The 20,614-nt window shown below is 39.4% G+C and overlaps 1 protein-coding gene across 1 annotated transcript in view; it reads left to right on the top strand.

The window, feature by feature from the left end:
• Window positions 1-19,679, top strand: part of LOC140492515 (FERM and PDZ domain-containing protein 1-like) — a 43,510-nt gene extending 23,831 nt beyond the window's left edge. The window contains exons 10-15 of the mRNA XM_072591438.1: window positions 2,279-2,405; window positions 6,572-6,667; window positions 6,753-6,935; window positions 8,990-9,128; window positions 13,625-14,473; window positions 17,162-19,679. Coding sequence (XP_072447539.1) covers window positions 2,279-2,405; window positions 6,572-6,667; window positions 6,753-6,935; window positions 8,990-9,128; window positions 13,625-14,473; window positions 17,162-19,479 — 3,712 coding nt within the window. The 3' untranslated portion in view covers window positions 19,480-19,679. The remainder of the gene's footprint in view (window positions 1-2,278; window positions 2,406-6,571; window positions 6,668-6,752; window positions 6,936-8,989; window positions 9,129-13,624; window positions 14,474-17,161) is intronic.
• Window positions 19,680-20,614: the final 935 nt, after the last annotated feature.

Here is a 20,614-nt window from a genome sequence, read left to right as displayed (position 1 = left end):
TTCTTGATAGAAAGACCCCTGTTTCATAATCCATCTCATCAGTCAGACACTTTCTTAGTGGGCTGCTTAATTGGCAAATCTTCCCATTAGTGTGATCCTTCATTAGCTAGTCTTCCTTTTATTGAAACTCCTTATTAAGGAGATTCTTTATTCGTCAGTTACCTTGTTCATAAGATTCCCAGCTAGTGAGGTGTTTGTTTGGAGGAACTTGCTGTTGGTGAGGCACTGTTTGCATGAGTTTAGCAACTCGACCCTTCATTAAGGACACTCCTCATTGACAGCACTCAGTGTTTGTGAAACTCCAGGCGAGAGGAACTTCTCAGTTATGAGTTACTTCACTAACATGTCATAGAATTACTCTTTAAGTGTAATTAATCCTAGATTCTTATTTTTAGTCCTCTACTTGAAGACTAACTCCCTGGCACTTCGTAATTCTTTAAATTTCATCCAGACCCGAATTTAAATTAGGATAGGAATGGAAGTCAACTTAGCATCAATCTCTACTGACACAAAAACAGGCCCAGACACCTTTCACTCCCAGGCCCTGTCAGTGTGACCTCAATAGCTGTAACAGCAGTCCACTGATAGAGTCGTCGAGTCATAGAGATGTACAGCATACAAACGGACCTTTGGTCCAACCCGTCCATGCCGACCAGATGTCCTAACTTAATCTAGTCCCATTTGCCAGCACTTGGCCCATTTCACTCTAAACCCTTCTTTTTGATATACCCTTCCAGATGCCTTTTAAATGTTGTAATTGTACCAGCTTCCTGCACTTCCTCTGGCAGCTCATTCCCTACACGCACCACCCTTTGTGTGAAAAAGTTTCCCCTCAGGTCCCTTTCAAATGTTTCTCCTCTCACCCTTTGGTTCTGGACTCCCGCACCCAGAGAAATCACTTCGTCTATTGACCCAATCCATGCCCCTCATGATTTTATAAACCTCTATAAGGTCACCCCTCAGCCTCTGACACTTCAGGGAAATCAGCCCCAGCCTATTCAACCTCTCCCTTTAGCTCAAACCCTCCAAACCCAGGCAATATCCTTGCAAGTCTTTTCTGAAGTCTTTCAGGTTTCACAACTAGGAAGCAGAAGTGCAGTACTTGGTATATTCTTCCTGAGAAAACAAGAGTTTTTAAAAAAAAATCCAACATGCATTGGATATTTCTAGCCAATATTTATTGCTCATCAAAATCAGGTTTTCAGTTCTCATTGCTGTGTGTCAGCAATTGCTGTGTACAAATTAACTGCAATGTTTCTTTTATCATGACAGTGACCATATTTTAAATGTACTTTATTAGCAATAAAGCACTTTGGGATGTCCCAAGGTTCTGACTCATTTACAGGGATCCCTGATTTACAAACGTCCACCTTAAGAATGCTCATACGGATCATTCTGCTGTAGCGCGCATTTTGTTAATGTGAGTTCGCTATAACATAATTGACGAATTGGGGACACTGTTTCTATCGTGTAAACTTTTGAGTATAACACGACTATGGCCCCATTAGTTTAAATGGTGCTGCTATTACGTGATTTTCTTATAACACAGGTTTGCACAAGAACAGAACAATAGCATTATAGCAGAACTGACTGTACTTATGAATGTGTTCCATTGCATGTTCATAACTTTAACGACCAGATAGCCAAACATTTCCTGTACTTATGAATAGCTGCTTTCCATTGTCCTGCATTGTGTGCTGCCTTGTGTACAAACCAACTTGTGAACAAACTCCAGAATGGAACCCATTTGCAAACCAGACACTCCCTGTATTGGAAATCTCTACGGCAACTGTCGCAATGTAGTTGCAGCTTCAGATCACCAGATGGCTCTATGAGGTAGGGTTCTTTGTTCCAACTCCACCATCATTGTGCAGAAGATGCAACTATTACTTAATTGAACACGGGATTTTAAAACAAAATCACTCATAAATCATGGGTGATGCTGGCTGGCCCACCATTTCTTGCTCATCTCTTGTTGCCCTTGAGAAGGTGGTGGTGAGCTGCCATCTTGAACTGCTGCAGTCCACGTACTGTGGATTGACCCACAATGCCCTTAGGGTTGGAATTGCAGGATTTTGACCCAGTGACAGTTAAGAAATGGCAATAGATTTCCAAGTCAGAATGGTAAGTGGTTTGGAGGAATAGTTTCCAATGTCATAAATATCATAGCTGTTCTGGGAGCCAGTACAGACACAATGGGTGAAATAGCCTTTTTCTGTACTGTAAAATTCTATGATTTGGAGTTAAATAGTTTTAAATGCAATCTTATTATTTTCAGGAAGGATTGGGGAATTGAGAATTTTGTCTCACCAACGCTGCTTCATAACATGAGAGAGAAAGATATCAGAAAGGCTATTAACTATCACCTTAAGAACAATCATAGCTTGATTGCACCAGGACAAAAGGTAATTCTGTATAACCGGCTATCCAGAGGTGAAAGTGAGTTTTTAAAAAAAGATTAATCTTTACTGCTTTCCACCCAATCACAGATGCTCTTTCTGCACATACCCTTGAGTTTTTTTTATGCCTTGTTTAAATACTGTTACATCTCAAAGTGCTCTCAGTGCTGACAAAGCATTCCCCATGTTAACTGTTTTCCTCCCTCCAAGCATGCTACCTGACTTGCTGAATATTTCCAACTTTCTCAGGTATCTGTTTCAGATTTACAGCTTTCTTGGTGGTTTTGCTGTTTTATAAAATTGTGCTGTTTCATAAGCCATGACTCGATGTGTAGCGCACCTGCCATTTGGTCAAAAACATTGTGGATCAGGTCCAATTCTGGAGACTTGAGAACAAGTAACTTGGTTGATGTTGCAGTGCAGTAATGAGGGCATGCTGAAATGCTTAAGGTGCCATCTGTTGAATGAGTCATTAAACCAAGGTCCCTTCCTGCTCTCCGGAGATTTCATAGAATGGAGTCCCTCCAGTGTGGAAACAGGCCATTTGGCCCAACAAGTCTACACTGTCCCTCTGATCTGTATCCCACCCTGACCCATTCCCCTATCCACGACTCTATATGTACCCCTGATTAATGCACCTAACCTACACATCCCTGAACAATATAGGCAATTTAGCATGGCCAATTTACCTAACCTGCACATCTTTGGATTTTGGGAGGAAACTGGAGGAAACTTGCGCAGACACGGAGAGAACATGCAAACGCCAGACAGACAGTCTCCCGAGGCTGGAACTGATTCCGGGTCCCTGGCACTGTGAGGCAGCAGTGCTAACCACTGATCCAATAGCACAAGAGTATTTCAAAGACTTGGTCCGTTCTTCTTGTGTCCAAGAGAATCGATAGCTCTCAATGAGGAAAACAAGCAAAATAATTATCGTTCATTTGCACATTACGATTATGGAATCTGTTTACTGCACTGTGTACAATACTGATCACCATATGTATGGAAGGATATTAATGCATTGTGATTAGTGTAGGGCTTTACTAAACTGGACCTATATAGGAGTTTAGATGAGTCAGAGGTGACTTCATTGAAACATGTAGGAACATGTGAAGAGGTTATTATCCCAAGTGCAAAAGTTTCTAGTTTTATACTGAAGAGAAAATATTTCCCTTTACACTTTAATACTGTTGCTAAAGCAGGCCGGTGTAAGGTGTGAATGTTCTTTGCCTTCTAAGAATCAGTGAAATGTTTATTTGTTACTTCTTAAAGCCCCTTAAATATGTGTCTGAGTTGCATTTCAGATCACATCTGTATTCGTGAATTATTAAAGGAGGAGAAAATAAACTTTTGCTGTTTTCTCTGTTTCCATCTCCTGATGGTGTTAGCTCATTCCGAGTTTTTGGTTTTGCTGCCATTATTCATTCCTTGGTGCTTTGTCCAAGTGGCCTTTCCTCATATGGGAACCTGGTCGTGAATGGTTGCTGTATTCAACTGTCGGGGGCATCACAATGAAGCCCTGTCATACCCAGAGGAAAAAAACCCGATAAAACTGGCAGATGACACATACTGGTCTGCCCCTCTTGTAATCGAGCTTCATCGAGGGCCGAAGGGCCTGTTCTGCGCTGTATTGAAATTAAGCTTCATTGTGTCCAAGGATCACATTTCTTTTTAAACTCTCTATTTTCTCCATTTGCCACCACCTTGAATCCAGCCTGAGTTTATGGCCATCATCAAGGGCAGAATCTGAACTGTTATCCCTTAACCCAAGGTCATTGAGGCCTGTTTAACGGAATGAAAGACATGTACTAAACAATATTCTTTTTCACAAAAGAAGTCACAAATACTTCAGACCAAGTGAACCTGTTTTGAAATGTTGTCATTATTATAGGACAGGAATCCTAGCAAACAATTTCCACAAAACAGGCTCCCACAAACAACAACACGATAACTAACTAAGGTATCTTAATAAAATGTTGGCTGAGTGGTAAATATTGGCCACTACTGTTCTTTAAATCGTACCATGGAATCTTGTTTAATTCTCTTTATGGAATATCTAATATCTCAATCATAGAAAAATACAGCGCAGTGCAGGCCCTTTGGCCCTCAATGTTGCGCCGATCCAAGCCCACCTAACCAACACTAGCCCACTATCCTCCATATGCCTATCCAATGCCCGCTTAAATGCCCATAAAGAGGGAGAGTCCACCACTGCTACTGGCAGGGCATTCCATGAACTCAAAACTCGCTGAGTAAAGATTCTGGATTAGTGGTGCTGGAAGAGCACAGCAGTTCAGGCAGCATCCAAGTAGCTTCGAAATTGGATGCTGCCTGAACTGCTGTGCTCTTCCAGCACCACTAATCCAGAATCTGATTTCCAGCATCTGCAGTCATTGTTTTTACCTCACTGAGTAAAGAACCTACCATCAAAGGATGGCAGCTTTGTCCCTGAAGAACATTAATGAAGTTTTCCCAACAATTGGCAATAGATTTATGATCATCACTAGACTCTTTAATTCCAGATATTTATTGAATTAAAATTTCACCATTTTCCATGGCAGGATTCAAATGGTTCACAGGGCATTATCTGGGTCTCTGGATTAACAAAACAGCAATAACACCACTAGGCTATCACCTCCTCTATCAGTCAGCCAACCATTAATGCGTGCCTGTAAGTTACTTCTCATCCTAAGTGCTTCAAGATAATCTTAGCACCAGTGCAGAATTATCCATTATCCTGAATCACCCTTCGATTTTTTTTTCCATATACTGCATTTTAATAACACTTTTACAATCCCTGTATGGTCTCATACATCTCTAGGAAACTTTTCCTACTTGACCTCCAAGTCCATATCCTTTTAACCTCGTCATGTGTTTGTCTTTTCTGCTGCTGTATTCCTCAATAAGAGACTTCAGTTGTGTATTTTCCTCCACTGCTTCTACCTCTGCTGCCCCTCTTTAGACATCCCCCTACTCAGCTGTGAAGTGATGTAGGAAATTCCACTGTAACCAGCACTATTAAGTTGAAGCTTGTTTGTAAAGAGTGCTTTAAACAAAATTGCTTTCTTGGGAATTGCAGTTTCAAAGATGCATATTTTATAATTAGGTCAAAAGTTTTAATTAAATCTTCTCATATTGTAAGCCCAGTTAAGCATTTCAATATTTTTGTGTATGAAAGATTGAAGTTGATCAGCCCCTGAAATTGCTCATCATTATCTATCAGCCACTTTGTGATCCCCAGTGTTAACTGCAGACATTACATTTTAGGGAGGAAAACCAACTGTTCACAATATAAAGAATATCTTTGATAAATTGAGCTTCATGAATATACATTGGTTATTTGATATTAAAACTTTTTTTTGTAAAGCAATTATTTAAATCCATGCAACAAAGATAAAAGATAAAATGTATTCATCACATGGATTTTCCATTAATTTCTTTCAAATCAGAGGAAGTGTGCCTCGTTGTTTTATGATAATAAACTCAACTGGATTAGTTTGGTAAATAATGGAATCAAAATGTGAAGATGGCAAATTAACTAGACATCTGAAAATTCAGAACTATTGTGGGCGGCACGGTGGCACAGAGGTTAGCACTGCTGCCTCACAGTGCCAGAGACCCGGGTTCAATTCCCGCCCCAGGCGACTGACTGTGTGGAGTTTGCACATTCTCCTTGTGTCTGCGTGGGTTTGCTCCGGTTTCCTCCCACAGCCCAGCTTAGGTGAATTGGCCATGCTAAATTGCCCGTAGTGTTAGGTAAAGTGTAGATGTAGGGGTATGGGTGGGTACGCTTCGGCGGGGCGGTGTGGACTTGTTGGGCCGAAGGGCCTGTTTCCACACTGTAAGTAATCTAATTATGTCTGGGAAGGAAATGCTGAAAATCATGTTTTATGCATTGAAGGAGAGAATTATTGTAGGGTCTTTATTAACATGCAAGATTGAGTTTAAAGAGGATGTAATCACAGGGTTAACTTGATTTGCTGATAGGTGTTTGCTGTCATTGTACTGAATCACTAGTTAGAAAATTCCAGGCGGGATTCCCATTATTTTCCATTGAAAGTCTTTGACCATTTTTGATAAATGTTGCCAAAAGTGCAACGCTGCTGGGGACATCTTTTCATTAAAATAACTTTCCATGCCAGTATATTAAAATACACTCATTCTGTTTGAAGCAACTGATATCCACGGCACAAGTCCGGCTGAATTACCTGAACATACTGAGTGATCTTCGAGCATATGGAGGGAAGACCTTTAACGCAACCCTTCTGGTACGTAGGGAGAAACAGAAACCCGGCTCATTTTTTTAAACTTGACTTTTTTTAATAAGTTTCTAATGAAATGCAACTTCTTCAGCTGCAGGACAGAGAATCATTTATCACATTGTTGGTCGGAGCCAAGTATGGTATCAGCCAAGTTATTAACAGCAAACTCAATATTATAAACCAGTTAACAAACTTCAACAACATCCGGAAGTTGGAATTGACCTTTGAGTGTGAGAAGGTCAGCATGGTGAACATCTACCTGGTGGATGTGAAGGTAAAGGCTATTGATGCTAATTGCTTGCTTGGACAAGGGCTTGGTACATTTTATAATACAGGTTGTTGTCTGGTCAAATCCTTGATGCTGTGACCTGTGCTGCATTAACAGTTGTTTAGCAATTATTCCTATCCTCAGTTTGCTAATGTTTTGCAATGAAGTTACTTGGGAGTGACTCTTACCTTTGCTCACTGTCAATCAGACAGCAGATGCCTTTAGTACTTACCCGCACTGGCACCTCCATGATCCCAACATGAAGAGACCTGACTGCAATTTAACTCGGGCCTGAGCTAGGGAGGCCTCTGCATATTTCCAGCCAGGCCAGGCCAATCTGATCAAGCCCAGCAAAGTGAAGTGAAGGAAAGGGAGGAAGTACCAAGGACATTTACCAAGGAAAGATGGGATTTCTGCCTGTCTGCCAGCCCGTCTTGCCTGTTTTCCCAGAATGCCAGTGACACTAATCTGCTGACACTGGAATAATTTCCAAAGGCAGCAGTGACTAGGCCACTGCAGACCAGAGGAAGGCAGTCTCTTCGAGTCATAATTCCTGCCTCTCCAATTACAAATTAATTCTGTTCCTCAGAATCATTCAAGCAATTTCTCCACCACGAGGTAAGACTGACTGGCTTCTAGCTCCTGGTTTATCCTTTGCTCCTTTTTGAATAACAGTACTACACTGGCTGTCCTCAAGTCCTCTGACTCTTCTCCTGGGCCAGACAGGTTTAGAAAATTATTGCAATGTCCCTGATTTTGTCCCTGCCTCACTCACCAACCTGGGATATATTTCATCCAGCCCTGGACATTTATCGAATTCTAAGCCAGACCACTCAGAGCTCTCTCTGTCAATGATAATTTCTTTAATTGTATCACAGACCTTCTCCCTGTTTTCTGTATGCATATTGTCCATTTCACAAGTGAGTACTGTCTCATAGTATTCTTTTGGAATCCTACCTACATCCCCTGACTCCCTGCACAAATTACTGCTGTAGTCCCAATGGCACTACTCTTTTACCCTAACTGTAAACCAGTTTAGGATTTCCTTCTATTTTAATTTTAGTATCCTTTCATGTCACCTATTTGGTCTCCTATTCTCCATTTTAAGTTCCCTCTTGAACATTCTGTACTCCTCTAGGATTTCAGCTGTTTTCAGCCCTGGATATCTGCCATAAGTATCTCTTTATTCTTTAAATCCATTGCTGTGTATCTTTAGATATCTAGGGCTCACAGGATTTAATGGTCTCACCCCTTCCTTTATTGGACCATGTTGGCCCTGTACTCTCCATATTTCCTTCTTGAATGCGCCCCATTTCTCTGTGACAAATTTGCCTGAAAGTTATAAGAAATTGTTGCATTTAAATATTAATGATTAATTGAACTCACCCCACTCCTTTCAGACGGTATCTGAAAGATAATCCATGTTTGTAAAGTGATGTCTAGTGGCTCTGAAATATGCTATATAAATGCAAAGTTTCCTTTCAGGAAGTTGGTAATAGTTAGTACTTGACAACACCAAGACATTTTTAATGATGAAGTTTAGGTTTTCATAACACAATCCACCTCTCCCATTCAGAAGAGGAATAAATCAAACCCCAGATATTATTCCAAACTGTAATAAATGTTGTTAGAAATTTGCAACCTTTTACATTTGCTTTCACTTCTCCTTTCTCTCTTTTTTTTTGTCTGTATCCAAACAATTTTTCTTATTCTTTGTTTCTCTTTCTGAGCCCAATTTGACTAATTCACCTGCCTTCTCTATTGTTCCTGCTTCTTTCTCAATCCTTGAATTTCGTGGTTAAAGAAATAGATTGTTTTATCCAATATTTGCCCAGATCTTAGATTCCCTGTTGCCCTCACTTATCAACTCGCAATTTCAGCATTGTACAACATTTTCACGCTATAGATTGGAAGGAAAACAAATGAGGGAAAACACTGCTCCCAGCAAATTCAAGGAAGCTAATGTTGAGCAAAATCTTTAAAATGAGTGAGTTGATATCATTTTCAGGTTAGGTCTGTTAGTGGAAAAGTTTAATTACTGACTCTGTTTTTATTTACAGTCCCTGACATTGTTACTGGAAGCTCATCATGCTAAAGACCTTGTGTGTTTGATTGCTGGATATCATAGGCTATATGTGAACTCAACAGACTCCATATTCATCTGGCCTAGCAACTATCAAAGTCAGACAACTGAAGAAGGTAATACATTAGTCATTTTTTTAAACAATAAGAATCCCAGTTTTATTCCTGCCATACCTTTGCCCAAGAAACACAGAGAGTGATAGATGCTTGGAATGCAGAGGTAGTAGAGACAGACACGGTAGATTAATTTAAGGTGCATCTGGACAGATGTATGAGTAGGTGGGGAGCAGAGGGATACAAATGCTTAGGAATTGGGCGATAGATTTAGACAGTGGATTTGGATCGGCTCAGGCTTGGAGGGCCGAATGGCCTGTTCCTGGGCTGTAAGTTTTCTTTGATCTTTGAAAGCAAACTTCCAAATGTGAATTTTGTTTCTATTGTCACCACCCCCAGGCAGAACTATGTTTTCTCTGCCATTTGTTAACACTCCAAATCAGACAGGGATGTTCTGAATATAGAGACTGATTGAATCCTTGGTTAATGTCAGCTTTTGTTAAGTGGCAACCTTTACATCCTGTGTGAAAGTTGCAGTTTCAAGTAACACTTGAAGACTCTCTCACTGACTGGATGCTGAACATTAAGACTTGGGAAAGCTTAGATAATTCTGTGTACTATTTGGAAAAAAGGGAAGAGGTTTCTCCTGGTATCTTGGTCTTTTGTACCAATCTTGGTGACAAGATTAATTATTGGCCACAGAGAAAAGGCATCTCTAGGTAGATTGAATCTCCTTTCCAGCTTTAAAGGGAGATGAGTGGGTCTGAGACTAGTATTTTACAATTTAAAAAGGGCAATTATGTATGCTCGAAAACTGCACACCTAAGATGAACTGAGACACTAAGTTCAGGAATAGACTGATATAGAAGTAAAGGTAGATATTTAAGAGATATTTCAAAATAAGTATATTTAAGAGTAAATGTATTCCTACTGTAAAAAAGAAGTTGCAAAGGAAGAACAAACCATCTATGGCCAACATAAGAATTTAAGGAAGGTACTGAGATTAAGGAAGAAGTATAATATGATTAGCAGATCAGATATTGGACAGAAGATAAGGAATGGCATAGAATGACAACAAGATTAATCAAGGGAAAGAAATTAGAGTAAGAGAGGATGCTAACTAGAAAAGGAAGAACAGATAATGAGTTTTTACTAGTATTTAGAAAGGAAAAGATTAAGTAAGGTGAGTGATCCTCTTGATAGTGAGAATGGGGAGAAATTAATATATAATAAATAAATGGCAGTTGAATTAAACAAATATTTGCTTCTGTCTTCACTATAGAAAATACAAAAACACTCTAGTAATAGCTGTAAATCGAAGGGAGAGAGAAACCTGGTGAAATTACAATTAAGAGGGAAGTGTGATGAAGCCAACAGGTAGACCTCTGGGCTGACAGGCTTTCAGACCCATTTGGACTTCATCCTGGGTTCTTAAACAGAGGGACCAATGTGAAAGTCGAAGCATTGATGTTGATTTTCCAAAGTTTCATAGATTTGGATAAGGTTCTATTGGATTGAAATGTAGCAAATGTTATGTCATTATTCAAGAAGGGAGGGAAAGAGGAAACTATTGGCTTGTCACAGGGTAAGTGTTGGAATCATTACTGAGGAGCTTATAGCTGGACACAACTCTAGCTATTTGGGAAGAATCAGCATTATTCTGTGAAAGGGAAATCATGCTTAATCAATTTATGTCAATCTTTGAAGGGTTAGCCTATGCTTTGGATAATGGAACCGGTAGAGATACTATACTTGGGTTTTCAGTGGGATTTGATGTGCCACATAAAAGATAATTGCACCAAATAGGACCTAAATATTCACTTATTTGAATGGATAGAAGATTGGCTGGGTTCAAGTCCCATCTGATCCAGAGATGTGTAATAACATCACTGAACAGGTTAATTAAAAATATCTAGAAGATTGACCGGCTGACAGAAAGAGAGAATGTGTTTGAAAAAGCTCTCTTTCTGATTGGCAGGATGATGAGTCCCAGAAGAATCTGTGTTGGGGCCTCAGCATTTATAACAATGATTTAGATATGGGGAGGAAAGCCATGGCAGCTAAATTTGCAGATGACTCAAAGATGGGTGGGGAAGTATGTTGTGAAGAGGACATAAGGAGTTTTCAGATGGGTGTCAATCAATTAAATGAGTGCCCAAAAATTAGATTCTAGATTAGAGTGGTGCTGGAAAATCACAGCAGTTCAGGCAGTATTCAAGGAGCAGGAAAATCGACATTTTGGGAAAAATTTCCTGCTCCTTGGATGCTGCCTGAACTGCTGTGCTTTTCCAGCACCACTCTAATCTAGAATCTGGTTTTCAGCATCTGCAGTTCTTGTTTTTACCTAGTTGATTTTAACCCTACTGCGAATCCTCTGCAAGGATGCCTGCATTGAAGAAGTTTTCCTCCTCTCTCTACAAGAATTTCAGGAAGTCCCTCTCACTCTGCAACTCCCAGGTCATTTCCTCTGCCCTGAAGCTCTTCAACCACATCCTGAAACAAAAAGCTCTATTCCTGATGAAGGGCTTTTGCTCGAAACATCGATTTTCCTGCTCCTCGGTTGCTGCCTGAACTGCTGTGCTCTTCCAGCGCCACTCTAATCTAGAATCTAGTTTCCAGCATCTGCAGTCATTGTTTTTCCCCCGCCCAAAAGTTAGGCCAATGTAGTATAATGTGGAAAAATTATTTAGTTTGCAGGCAGAATGAAAAAAAGCAGAGTTTTACTTAAAGTAAGAACAACTGCACCATTTCAAGGAGCAGAGATATCTTTCTGTGATAGTGCATAATTCACAAAACATTAGTTTGCATGTGCAGCACATAATTATGAAGGCTAATGGAATGTAAACATAAAGGTGTTTTGCTTCAATTATCCAGGGAATTGATGACAGTACAGGTCTAATATTTCAGGTAGTTTTGGTCTTCTCGATTAAGGAAGACCATAAATGTTTTTAAAACAGTTCAGAGGAGCTTTCTGAGATTGATACCTGGAACGTGCAAGTTGTCTTATGAGAAAAGGTTGGGCAGACTGCCTTGTTTCCTTTGGTGTTTAGAAGTGCAATCCTTGACAAGTTGGAAATGGAAATAAAGTCTCCTCTTGTGGGTGAATCAAAAATTAGGGGTCACAGTTTTTAAAAGAATACAACCTTTTAGAGCAGAGATGTGTGCTTTTCTTTCAGATGGTTGGTGGGGGCTGCGGTCATTAAATCCTTTTTAAGGCAAAAGTAGATAAATATTTGTTAAGCAGGAGAATGAAAGGTTATCACATGGAAGTGGGGAAATGGAATTTGAAACACAGATAGATTAGTTATGGTTGTATTGATTGGCAGAGGAGGCTTCATTGTCCAAGTGACTCACATCTGTTCCCAAGTAGTATGTGCTTACATAAAGCCCTACTTTTTCTCTTTGCTTTCAGTTCAGTCAATTTCCTGAATGTAAAGGCTCAGATTCTTTTCTCAGTGTACATTTCCTGCTATGACATATCATCCACACAATTAGTAAAGATAAACGGCAACTCACCCACCATCCTCTCAAGGGCAATTGGGGATGGGCAATAAATGTTGGTCATCCAGCAATGCCGTCATCACATGAATTAATATATGAAAAAACACAGTGTAAAGGACAGGAGGACTCTTCTCTCCGACCCTTTGAGATGTGTGCAGATTATTAGAAATCGAGGTTAATGGACTGTTCAGCTCCTGTGGGTATTGTACCTAAGGGATGGTAATAATTTTCATGTCCATGCCAATCCTTCCATTAGACTGATCAGTTCTGTGGAGCATTAGCGAGGTTTGTGATTATTGGCATCACTTTCAGACAGTGACTCTTTGCAATGAAGTTATGATAGAAAATAAACTCATGTCAGTTTAAACATGTTTCCCTCTCAGAATGATATCAGTAGCAGCAATCTGAGAGAGAGTTCAGACACAACTCACATTTTCCAATGGCATTGCTCACTCTGACTTTATGCCAATTAGGTGAGTTACAGTTGCTGATAAGTCTTGTTAAAATTCCAGAATGTAGGAACTTACATTTTATTATATGTATCCATAGGATCTAGAAAGTCTTGAAAGCTTATGCAAGGAATGTCTCAATCAGAAACATTGATCAAGAAATAGGATATCAAATTTTATTTACTGTAAAAGTTACTACTTTTCTTTTTACATTGTGAGTAATAGCCTGGCACTGTATTTGAGTGGTGTCCTGAAGCTGAATGAACATGTACAATTGGTATGACTTCAATATTGAAGCTTTAACAGTTAAAGACTCCACCCCAGGTATTTCCTTCAACCAACTCCTTGCAGACAGTAATACCCTGTTTACGTGAAGAAACTTATCCAAACAAACATTTTCAAGCAAAATAAATAACCTAAACAGAAAGGAAGAGCATAGAAGTTAATCATTGAAGTTTTTATAATTTTTTTTTATTCATTAATGGGATGTCATTTATTGCCCATTACTAATTGCCAGGAGGGCATTTTAAGATGGCAGAATTCAGTTTTTAAAGAAATATTAGATGGTTCCTTCATCTGACCTTAGATGTACCTTATTTTACTGTGCAGGTGACGAAGCCCGAGGATTAAGTGATTCAGAGTCATCATCAGACATTGAGTCATCATTAGACTTGTCTATAGAGCTCCACAAAATGAGGAGTGGATTCTTACAGCCTCTGACTGAAGAAAATGAGGACATCGAGAACTCGGAAAGTGAAGCTACAGACAGTGACTGCTTACGGGAGGATATCCAGGAAGAGACCAGTTGCAGCACAGGGGATGTGTCTGATTTGAATGATGAAACAACAAGTCAGGGAGGAGACTTTTGTGAAAGAAGCTGTTCTGCAGACTCTATGGACGAACTGCAAACGGAGACTTCAATGAGCAGCACTTCAGGTCCACACTCACATGGTGAGATTTCAGAAGATGATGACAAAGATTCTATCGCTGAAGAGAGTGATGGTGAGCCAGTTACAAAGAAGCACTGTACCGTGGAATCAAAAGACAGTCTTGAACAACCTTCAGCAGACTCCTTAGCCTCTACTCCGACCCTTTCTAAATACATTGCAAGTGATATAAAGGTGGTTTGCTCTATTCCTGACCTCAGCCAAAGTGAGAACCCATGCACTGCAGAACTTTGCAACCAGTGCCCCAGAAACGAGGGTGAGAGTTATGCACAAGGGGACAAGTCTTGGAATGTGACAAGTCGTGGCCTGCTCACTGAGTTACCACCAATTCCTTTTCCAGAGGAACCAGCTATTGATGGGAACCTATCCAGTGAGGTCCTCACTATCCCGATTCTGGCTCCTCCCCCTGGCTTTCAGGACAACAGCTCTGATGACGAATTTTTCGATGCAGCTGAAAAGTTTACTGATGTGGAATGTTCAGGTGACATCAAATTCAGTGGAACTGAAGCAGGTAGGTCTGACAGATGACAATCAGGTTTCCATTTACTTCCACTTACTCCATACAACAAATTAAATGAAATCCAAAATATATTTGAACACATTTCAAACATACTTAAGAATGATGAATAATTAAAATATTTTCTGTGTTTATTTTGATTCACTTATTACATGTTACCAATGCACCTTTATATACCCGACTAGTGATGTCACATGAGGAACAGGTACTGAGTTCCAGTGATGTGAAGAATCTGAATTAAACAGGCAATGATGAAATTATTGATGTCTTCACAAGTTAAAAATTGCATCTTCAGTTATGAATTCAATTTAGTCCCATTGTTGAGCTCATTTGAAAAAGTCAGTTTTAAGTAATTGACATATCGGAGAATTATAAAGCTTCAAACCTCGAGACAATTAATCCCTGGTAAAGTCATTCCGTTTCTAAAGAAATAAACAGACAAAGCAATTTAAGAAAATTATACTTCACTAAAAATAGAAGAATTCACTAAAACTTCTTTCTCCAAATTAAAAGTTTTTACCCTTGGTATGTCTTTGATCATTTTCCAGACCAGTTTAGTGAAATCCTGGTCACTATTATGGAAATACATTATGGAAATACATTCCTGCTGATACTTCTTGAATCTGCCCTGCTTAGTTTCCAAAACCAAAATCCAGAACAACCCTTGATCATCACAAAAGGGGATAAGAACAACTGTTCCCTAATGTCTTTTTAAAAAAAACACAGGTTTTGGAAATAAGGACTAAAAATATCCGCAGTCCTGTTGATATTCTGAGTTGTGGTCTTGTCAGGCACTTATCCTTCTGGAAATCGAAATACAATCCATTCATCAGTTCTCTTTTATCCATGGGACATGTTCCTTCCTCAAAGAACTCTAATAGATTGGTTAAATGTGATTTCCTATTCACAAAACCACGTTGATACTACCTGATTATTGAGAGTTTATCCAAGTGGCCTGCTATAACTTCTTTAATAATAACTTCTGACATTTTCCCTATGCAGATGTTAAGCCTGTCATTCCCTGCTTCCTGCCCTCCTGCCATTTGAGTAAAGAAATTACATACACTGTCTTCCAGTTTAATAGAATTTTTCCTGAATCTCAGGAAATTTAGATAATTAAAACTAAGGCAACAACTATCTGACTGTGGGGGGCGGGGGGGAAGGGAGGTCCCCGAATTACGAACATCGAAATTAGAGACAATATTGTATTCAAACATGATCCTGGGATTTATTAATTTTAATTTTAAAGATCTGATAGATGGAAGTTACTTACAAATGGTTATTTTACATTTTCCTGCATCGCATTCTGACTAGTCATTCCTTTTAAGATTCTTGAATAAAGTCCACCAGAACCTGGGCACATGGCAGGCTTCATCTCCAACAAATTACTCAATACCACTTCTTTGCTAATTGTAAATAGCTTCCCATCTTTTCATTTTATGACTTGTAGCTGCATCTGAAATGCTATTTGTATACACAATAGCGAAGACCGATACAGTTTCACTAACATTAGTGAACCATTAGGGCATTTTTGACTACCTGGCAACTTTTACTAGTAACCTTTTTCTTTGTAGCCAGCATAAATGACCTTGTTTGCTTCATTAAACTCCCACCTTGCAATGATGGATTTTGGTCTTAGAAACCTTTGGAGTAGCTGCCCAGACATTTAACCGGAGCAGGAGAATCAACGTTTTGGGATTTCCCGATGAAGGGCTTTTGCCCAAAACGTCAATTCTCCTGCTCCTCAGATGCTGCCTGACCTGCTGTATTTTTCCAGCACTACACCCTCGACTCTGATCTCCAGCATCTGCAGTCCCTCCTTTCTTCTAGATCTACAAATTGTGAAGGAGTCGGCCATCATGAATCACAGCAACATTCTAGCAAAGCTTGACCTGTTGAACCTAAGCAGAGCAAGCAGAAGTGCCATTTCCTCAGAACACTAGTGGTTGGCTCCTAACTGCAACATAGCTTTCATTGAAAAAACAGAAACGACATGTTGTTGAGTAGCTGAAACTGTCGTTAACCGTGTAACATTCCTTGTTGCCAAGCAGCCAAACCCTAGTTCAGTCTACTGTCTCAAAGAGAGCTGAAACGGTAGACTAATGTAGGAAGATAGTGTTGTAACTATCGACAGGATAGTGGACATTTAGCAGCATGATATTCTAGATAAGGTTGCAGAACAAGAGTACATTTGTGATTTTGGTATATCTTCCCATTGAGGCACAATACTGGCAAGGGCACAAGCATTTAACCAATGAATCCTTGTTCCATTGAAAAATCCACTTATAAAAATTCACCCTAATGTGCCCCTAGAATCACTGGAATAAATCATTTCAAGGGGCAACTCTAGTACAGTAAAGACATTTGCTACGCTCACTATAAAATAGAAAGGAATATAGAAACTTGAAGTTTTGCTCCTTATCCGTTATTCAATTCATTTTATTTAAGATAGGACAGTTCCTCTTTGTACTGCTCTATTGGTATATTCAAGAATTTATTTCAAATATAGGTTGAAAATCAATTAACAATGGAGGCCAATGATTACATGTATATGCTAAGAGTCATGTAGATGAAAATTAAACTGCTCTGTTAACTAGCAGAGTAGTCACTGTTGTTTGATGTTTGGAGAAAGGATAAACAATATGTCCACAAATTAAATATTTTATTTTGTTTTCTTGGTAGAGTTGGAGTCTGCTAACATTAAGGGGATTGAAGCAAAACAGAATATGCAGATAAGTCCAAGTCCTTATGGCACAGGACTGGACATCAAATCTGTTGAATGCATCAAAAGTAAAGCAGAAGAAATAAAATACACAACTACAGGAAAAAGACATTTTGCATCTGATGACGTATATGATGTAAAAGCAGTTGAATTGCAGTGTCATTCAAACAAAGATGGAGATCATATGTGTTGTTATGAAAAGGAACATCTTATGACAAAAATGCAGCGATCACTTACTCTTTCTTCTTTGACAAGTATCGAGAGTGAACTTGCCTTGTTGGAAACTAAGCCTATTGGTCCATTAAAATCCATTTCCACCTGTGCCAATAAAAAGGTCCAATCAGATTTAATGGAAATGGAGCCAGATACCATGGAAACGAAGTCAGTCACAGAAACAATACCAGTCATTACTCCAGTTTCAGTTAGACGTTACCCATGTGATTCAGGCATGAGAGAGGAATGTGCTTCTCATACAGAGACTAAAGTAGGAGAAAAATTAAACAAACTTTCTCTTAAAGCCCAGCTGCCTGGAGCTGACTGCACCAATGTGGAGGAGTGTTCAAGTCCTTCAGGAGTAATTCTAGAGCTTGCTCATGCATACTCACAGAATCTAACAGAAGATAAGATGCATAATGTTACCACTGTGTCTTGCGCTGATGAACAACAAACCATGAACACAATTAGCATGAAAGACAAGGAGCAAGATGAAGCAATTGTCAAAAACAACACAGTCCTAGAAATGGGAGATGAACATGCTCAGTGGATGGACAAGGATCAAAGTGGAACTGCATTCAGGCAAACTTTATATCAAGTAAACTCCAAGGAAAATATGTTCATCTCTGAAGAAGTGGTTAAAAATAGTCAAAGAGGAGGATCATGTTACCAAAATGATGATGGCAGTATAACTTCACAGCTATATTCTATGAAGTCTACAGGAGATCTGACAGCACTGTCAGAAAACTCAGTACTGGAAAAGAGAATCTCCAGCAGGAGGAACTCATCTGAGACAGACAAAGGAAGCAAAGATGCTTACTCCCTTGACATATCCAGGTTACTTCTGAATTTAAATCGAGTCTCCTTTAAGACATTCGGCACGGTTAAACATTTGGGATCACCACACTTAGAACCAAAGATTGAAACTTGCGCAGTGAGGTCTCTTAACATTTCTAAGTGCAACACAGAGCCTGCAGAAGACAGCTCGAAAGATTACTTACCAAAAACAGAACAGATCTCTAACCAGACTGAGGCAAGTATAAATGAGATCAGTACATCGATAATTTGCCCTCAAGATAGAAACCTTCCTCAGGAAATATCTTCGCTGACAAATACACCAAGGCAGCTTTATGAAGTAGACAACTCAATCATTCAGGAATCCTCAACTGCAACTCAGCAAAATAAATGTCCCTCCACCAAACTGAGCTGTCTCCAACAAATAAAAGATAAACACAGTTTGAATGTTGACTCCAGAGTTCCAGCTGTCCTCACAACTGACTTGGATAAGGAAACAGATGAACAGCTCCCAATGGGTGATAAGAGCACATGTAGCTGTAAGATAGTATATGGGAATTGTTTTAGAGCACAGGGCACTGATGTTGATGACGAAAGCAAAGATTTAGCATATTCCATACAGCAGTGTTCACCAAAGACCACCCCACCTGATTCAGGAAACCACCTCTCTCAATACCTCACAACATTTACTGGGCGAAGTGAGAAATCCATGCTTACCTGTTGTTCCTTTGATTTTCCTAAAACTGATCTTACACCAAAGCTTGAAAGCTCCATTCTGTCACAATTCAAGGCTAAAAGATATAGCATGCCGAATGGATTCCATCTGATACAGAACGATATCATGGAGCTACTCAATGTGCTGAAAGAATTCCCCAGAGAAAGTCATATTGAGGAAGAATGTGCAATACTTACTTCATCAATAAAGGAGAAATTATATACTGAAAGTGGAAAACTGATGTCTGCTTGCCAGAAGGGCATTAAAGTAGACCAGGCTCCTGTGGAGATGCTCCTGGGAGTTTCTGAAAGTTTCCAGGCCCTCATACAGCTAACAGCAACATGTCTCCAGTTCACGACCTGCATGCATTGCGCAGAACGTCATGCCGAAGTGGTCAATAACTTAAAAGAGGTTTCTTTGACTTATAAAACCTTTGTGCAAATCTCTGAGGATGCATGCAGCAGGAAGTGTGATGACTTAAGCATGAAACTCCTGGCTCAACAGTGTACTGCACTGACCGCTGGGGTTTTCTGCTTGACACAGCCATTCAAATAATTCACCCCTGAAACAGAAAACAGTGTTTGTAAAGTTTGGGACATGAGAGAATATAATTAGAAAAATCTAAAGAAAGATGTAGAATTGTGTGACAAGTACATGACATGCACTAAACTCATCCCCTGGAAAAACATGTGTACTACAATATGACACATTGATTGGCATTGGCCACATGACTAACAACAATCAGAACTGATGTAAGACATGTCCTGTTTCTAGGGTAATATAGTACTCTGCTGATTCTTCAGACTTCTATATAGACAGCATTTTAATGCTGCCCTTTCAACCTGAAACTGAGGTCTGAATTCATTCCATTGGCTGTTGGGATCTGAAGGTTTCAGGGGCTTCCCACGTGTTACCAGAGAGGACCAGGTCATGCTACAAAATTTCATATCATTTGATATGAGTTGATACCAAATAAGCAATCTCATCCAGAGGGACCCAGTTGATAGCTCTCGAAATGAAAATATTATGTCTGCCTACGTGTGTCTGTGCATGAGTGCATGAGTGTGTGTGTGTGTGTGTGCGCTGAGGAAAGAAGGTGCTGTCTTCAGACTGTTGATAAAGTAGGCAGTGAAAAATAGTTTAAATATAAGAATTTTCCCTTAGTATCTATCTCATGTTCTGTGTGTTTGATATTAGCACTAGATATTTTAAGCCGTAGAATGTTTCAGTCTTTTTAATTTGACATTGTTTGTTGCAATAGAAAAATATATGGTATTAAAGAATCCTATTTCCATATTACAATGTTAAAGAGTGATCATTGGATTTTCTCAGGATGGCGGGAGACGGGTTGCATTATCTATCACTTGCTAGGGTTTACTAGAAAGACTTTCTTAGTTAGTTGATATATTTGTGTAATTTCTATCTGAATAGAAAGAGGCTAGGATTTTAGGATACAGAGATTAAATGGGCAATGCTGCGAAAGATCATTAATTCTCTCAGTGGTTTATAACAACACAAAAATTTAAGCTATCACCTCACCAATTCTTTTGACATGCCAATGCTGATTATATCAAGATAGAAGCCATTATTTGTCACATACAAGACTGTAAAAATTCTAAGTTTTTTCGTAGTTATACACATGGTCTGGGACTAACTCCTTGATGCACAGCACTGAAAGAGCTCTTGAACA

The sequence above is a fragment of the Chiloscyllium punctatum genome, chromosome 2 (assembly GCF_047496795.1).
Source record: "Chiloscyllium punctatum isolate Juve2018m chromosome 2, sChiPun1.3, whole genome shotgun sequence".
Taxonomy (NCBI): Eukaryota; Metazoa; Chordata; class Chondrichthyes; order Orectolobiformes; family Hemiscylliidae; genus Chiloscyllium; species Chiloscyllium punctatum.
The sequence above is the reverse complement of the archived record's forward strand: the minus strand, read 5'-3'. Positions and strand labels throughout refer to the sequence as shown.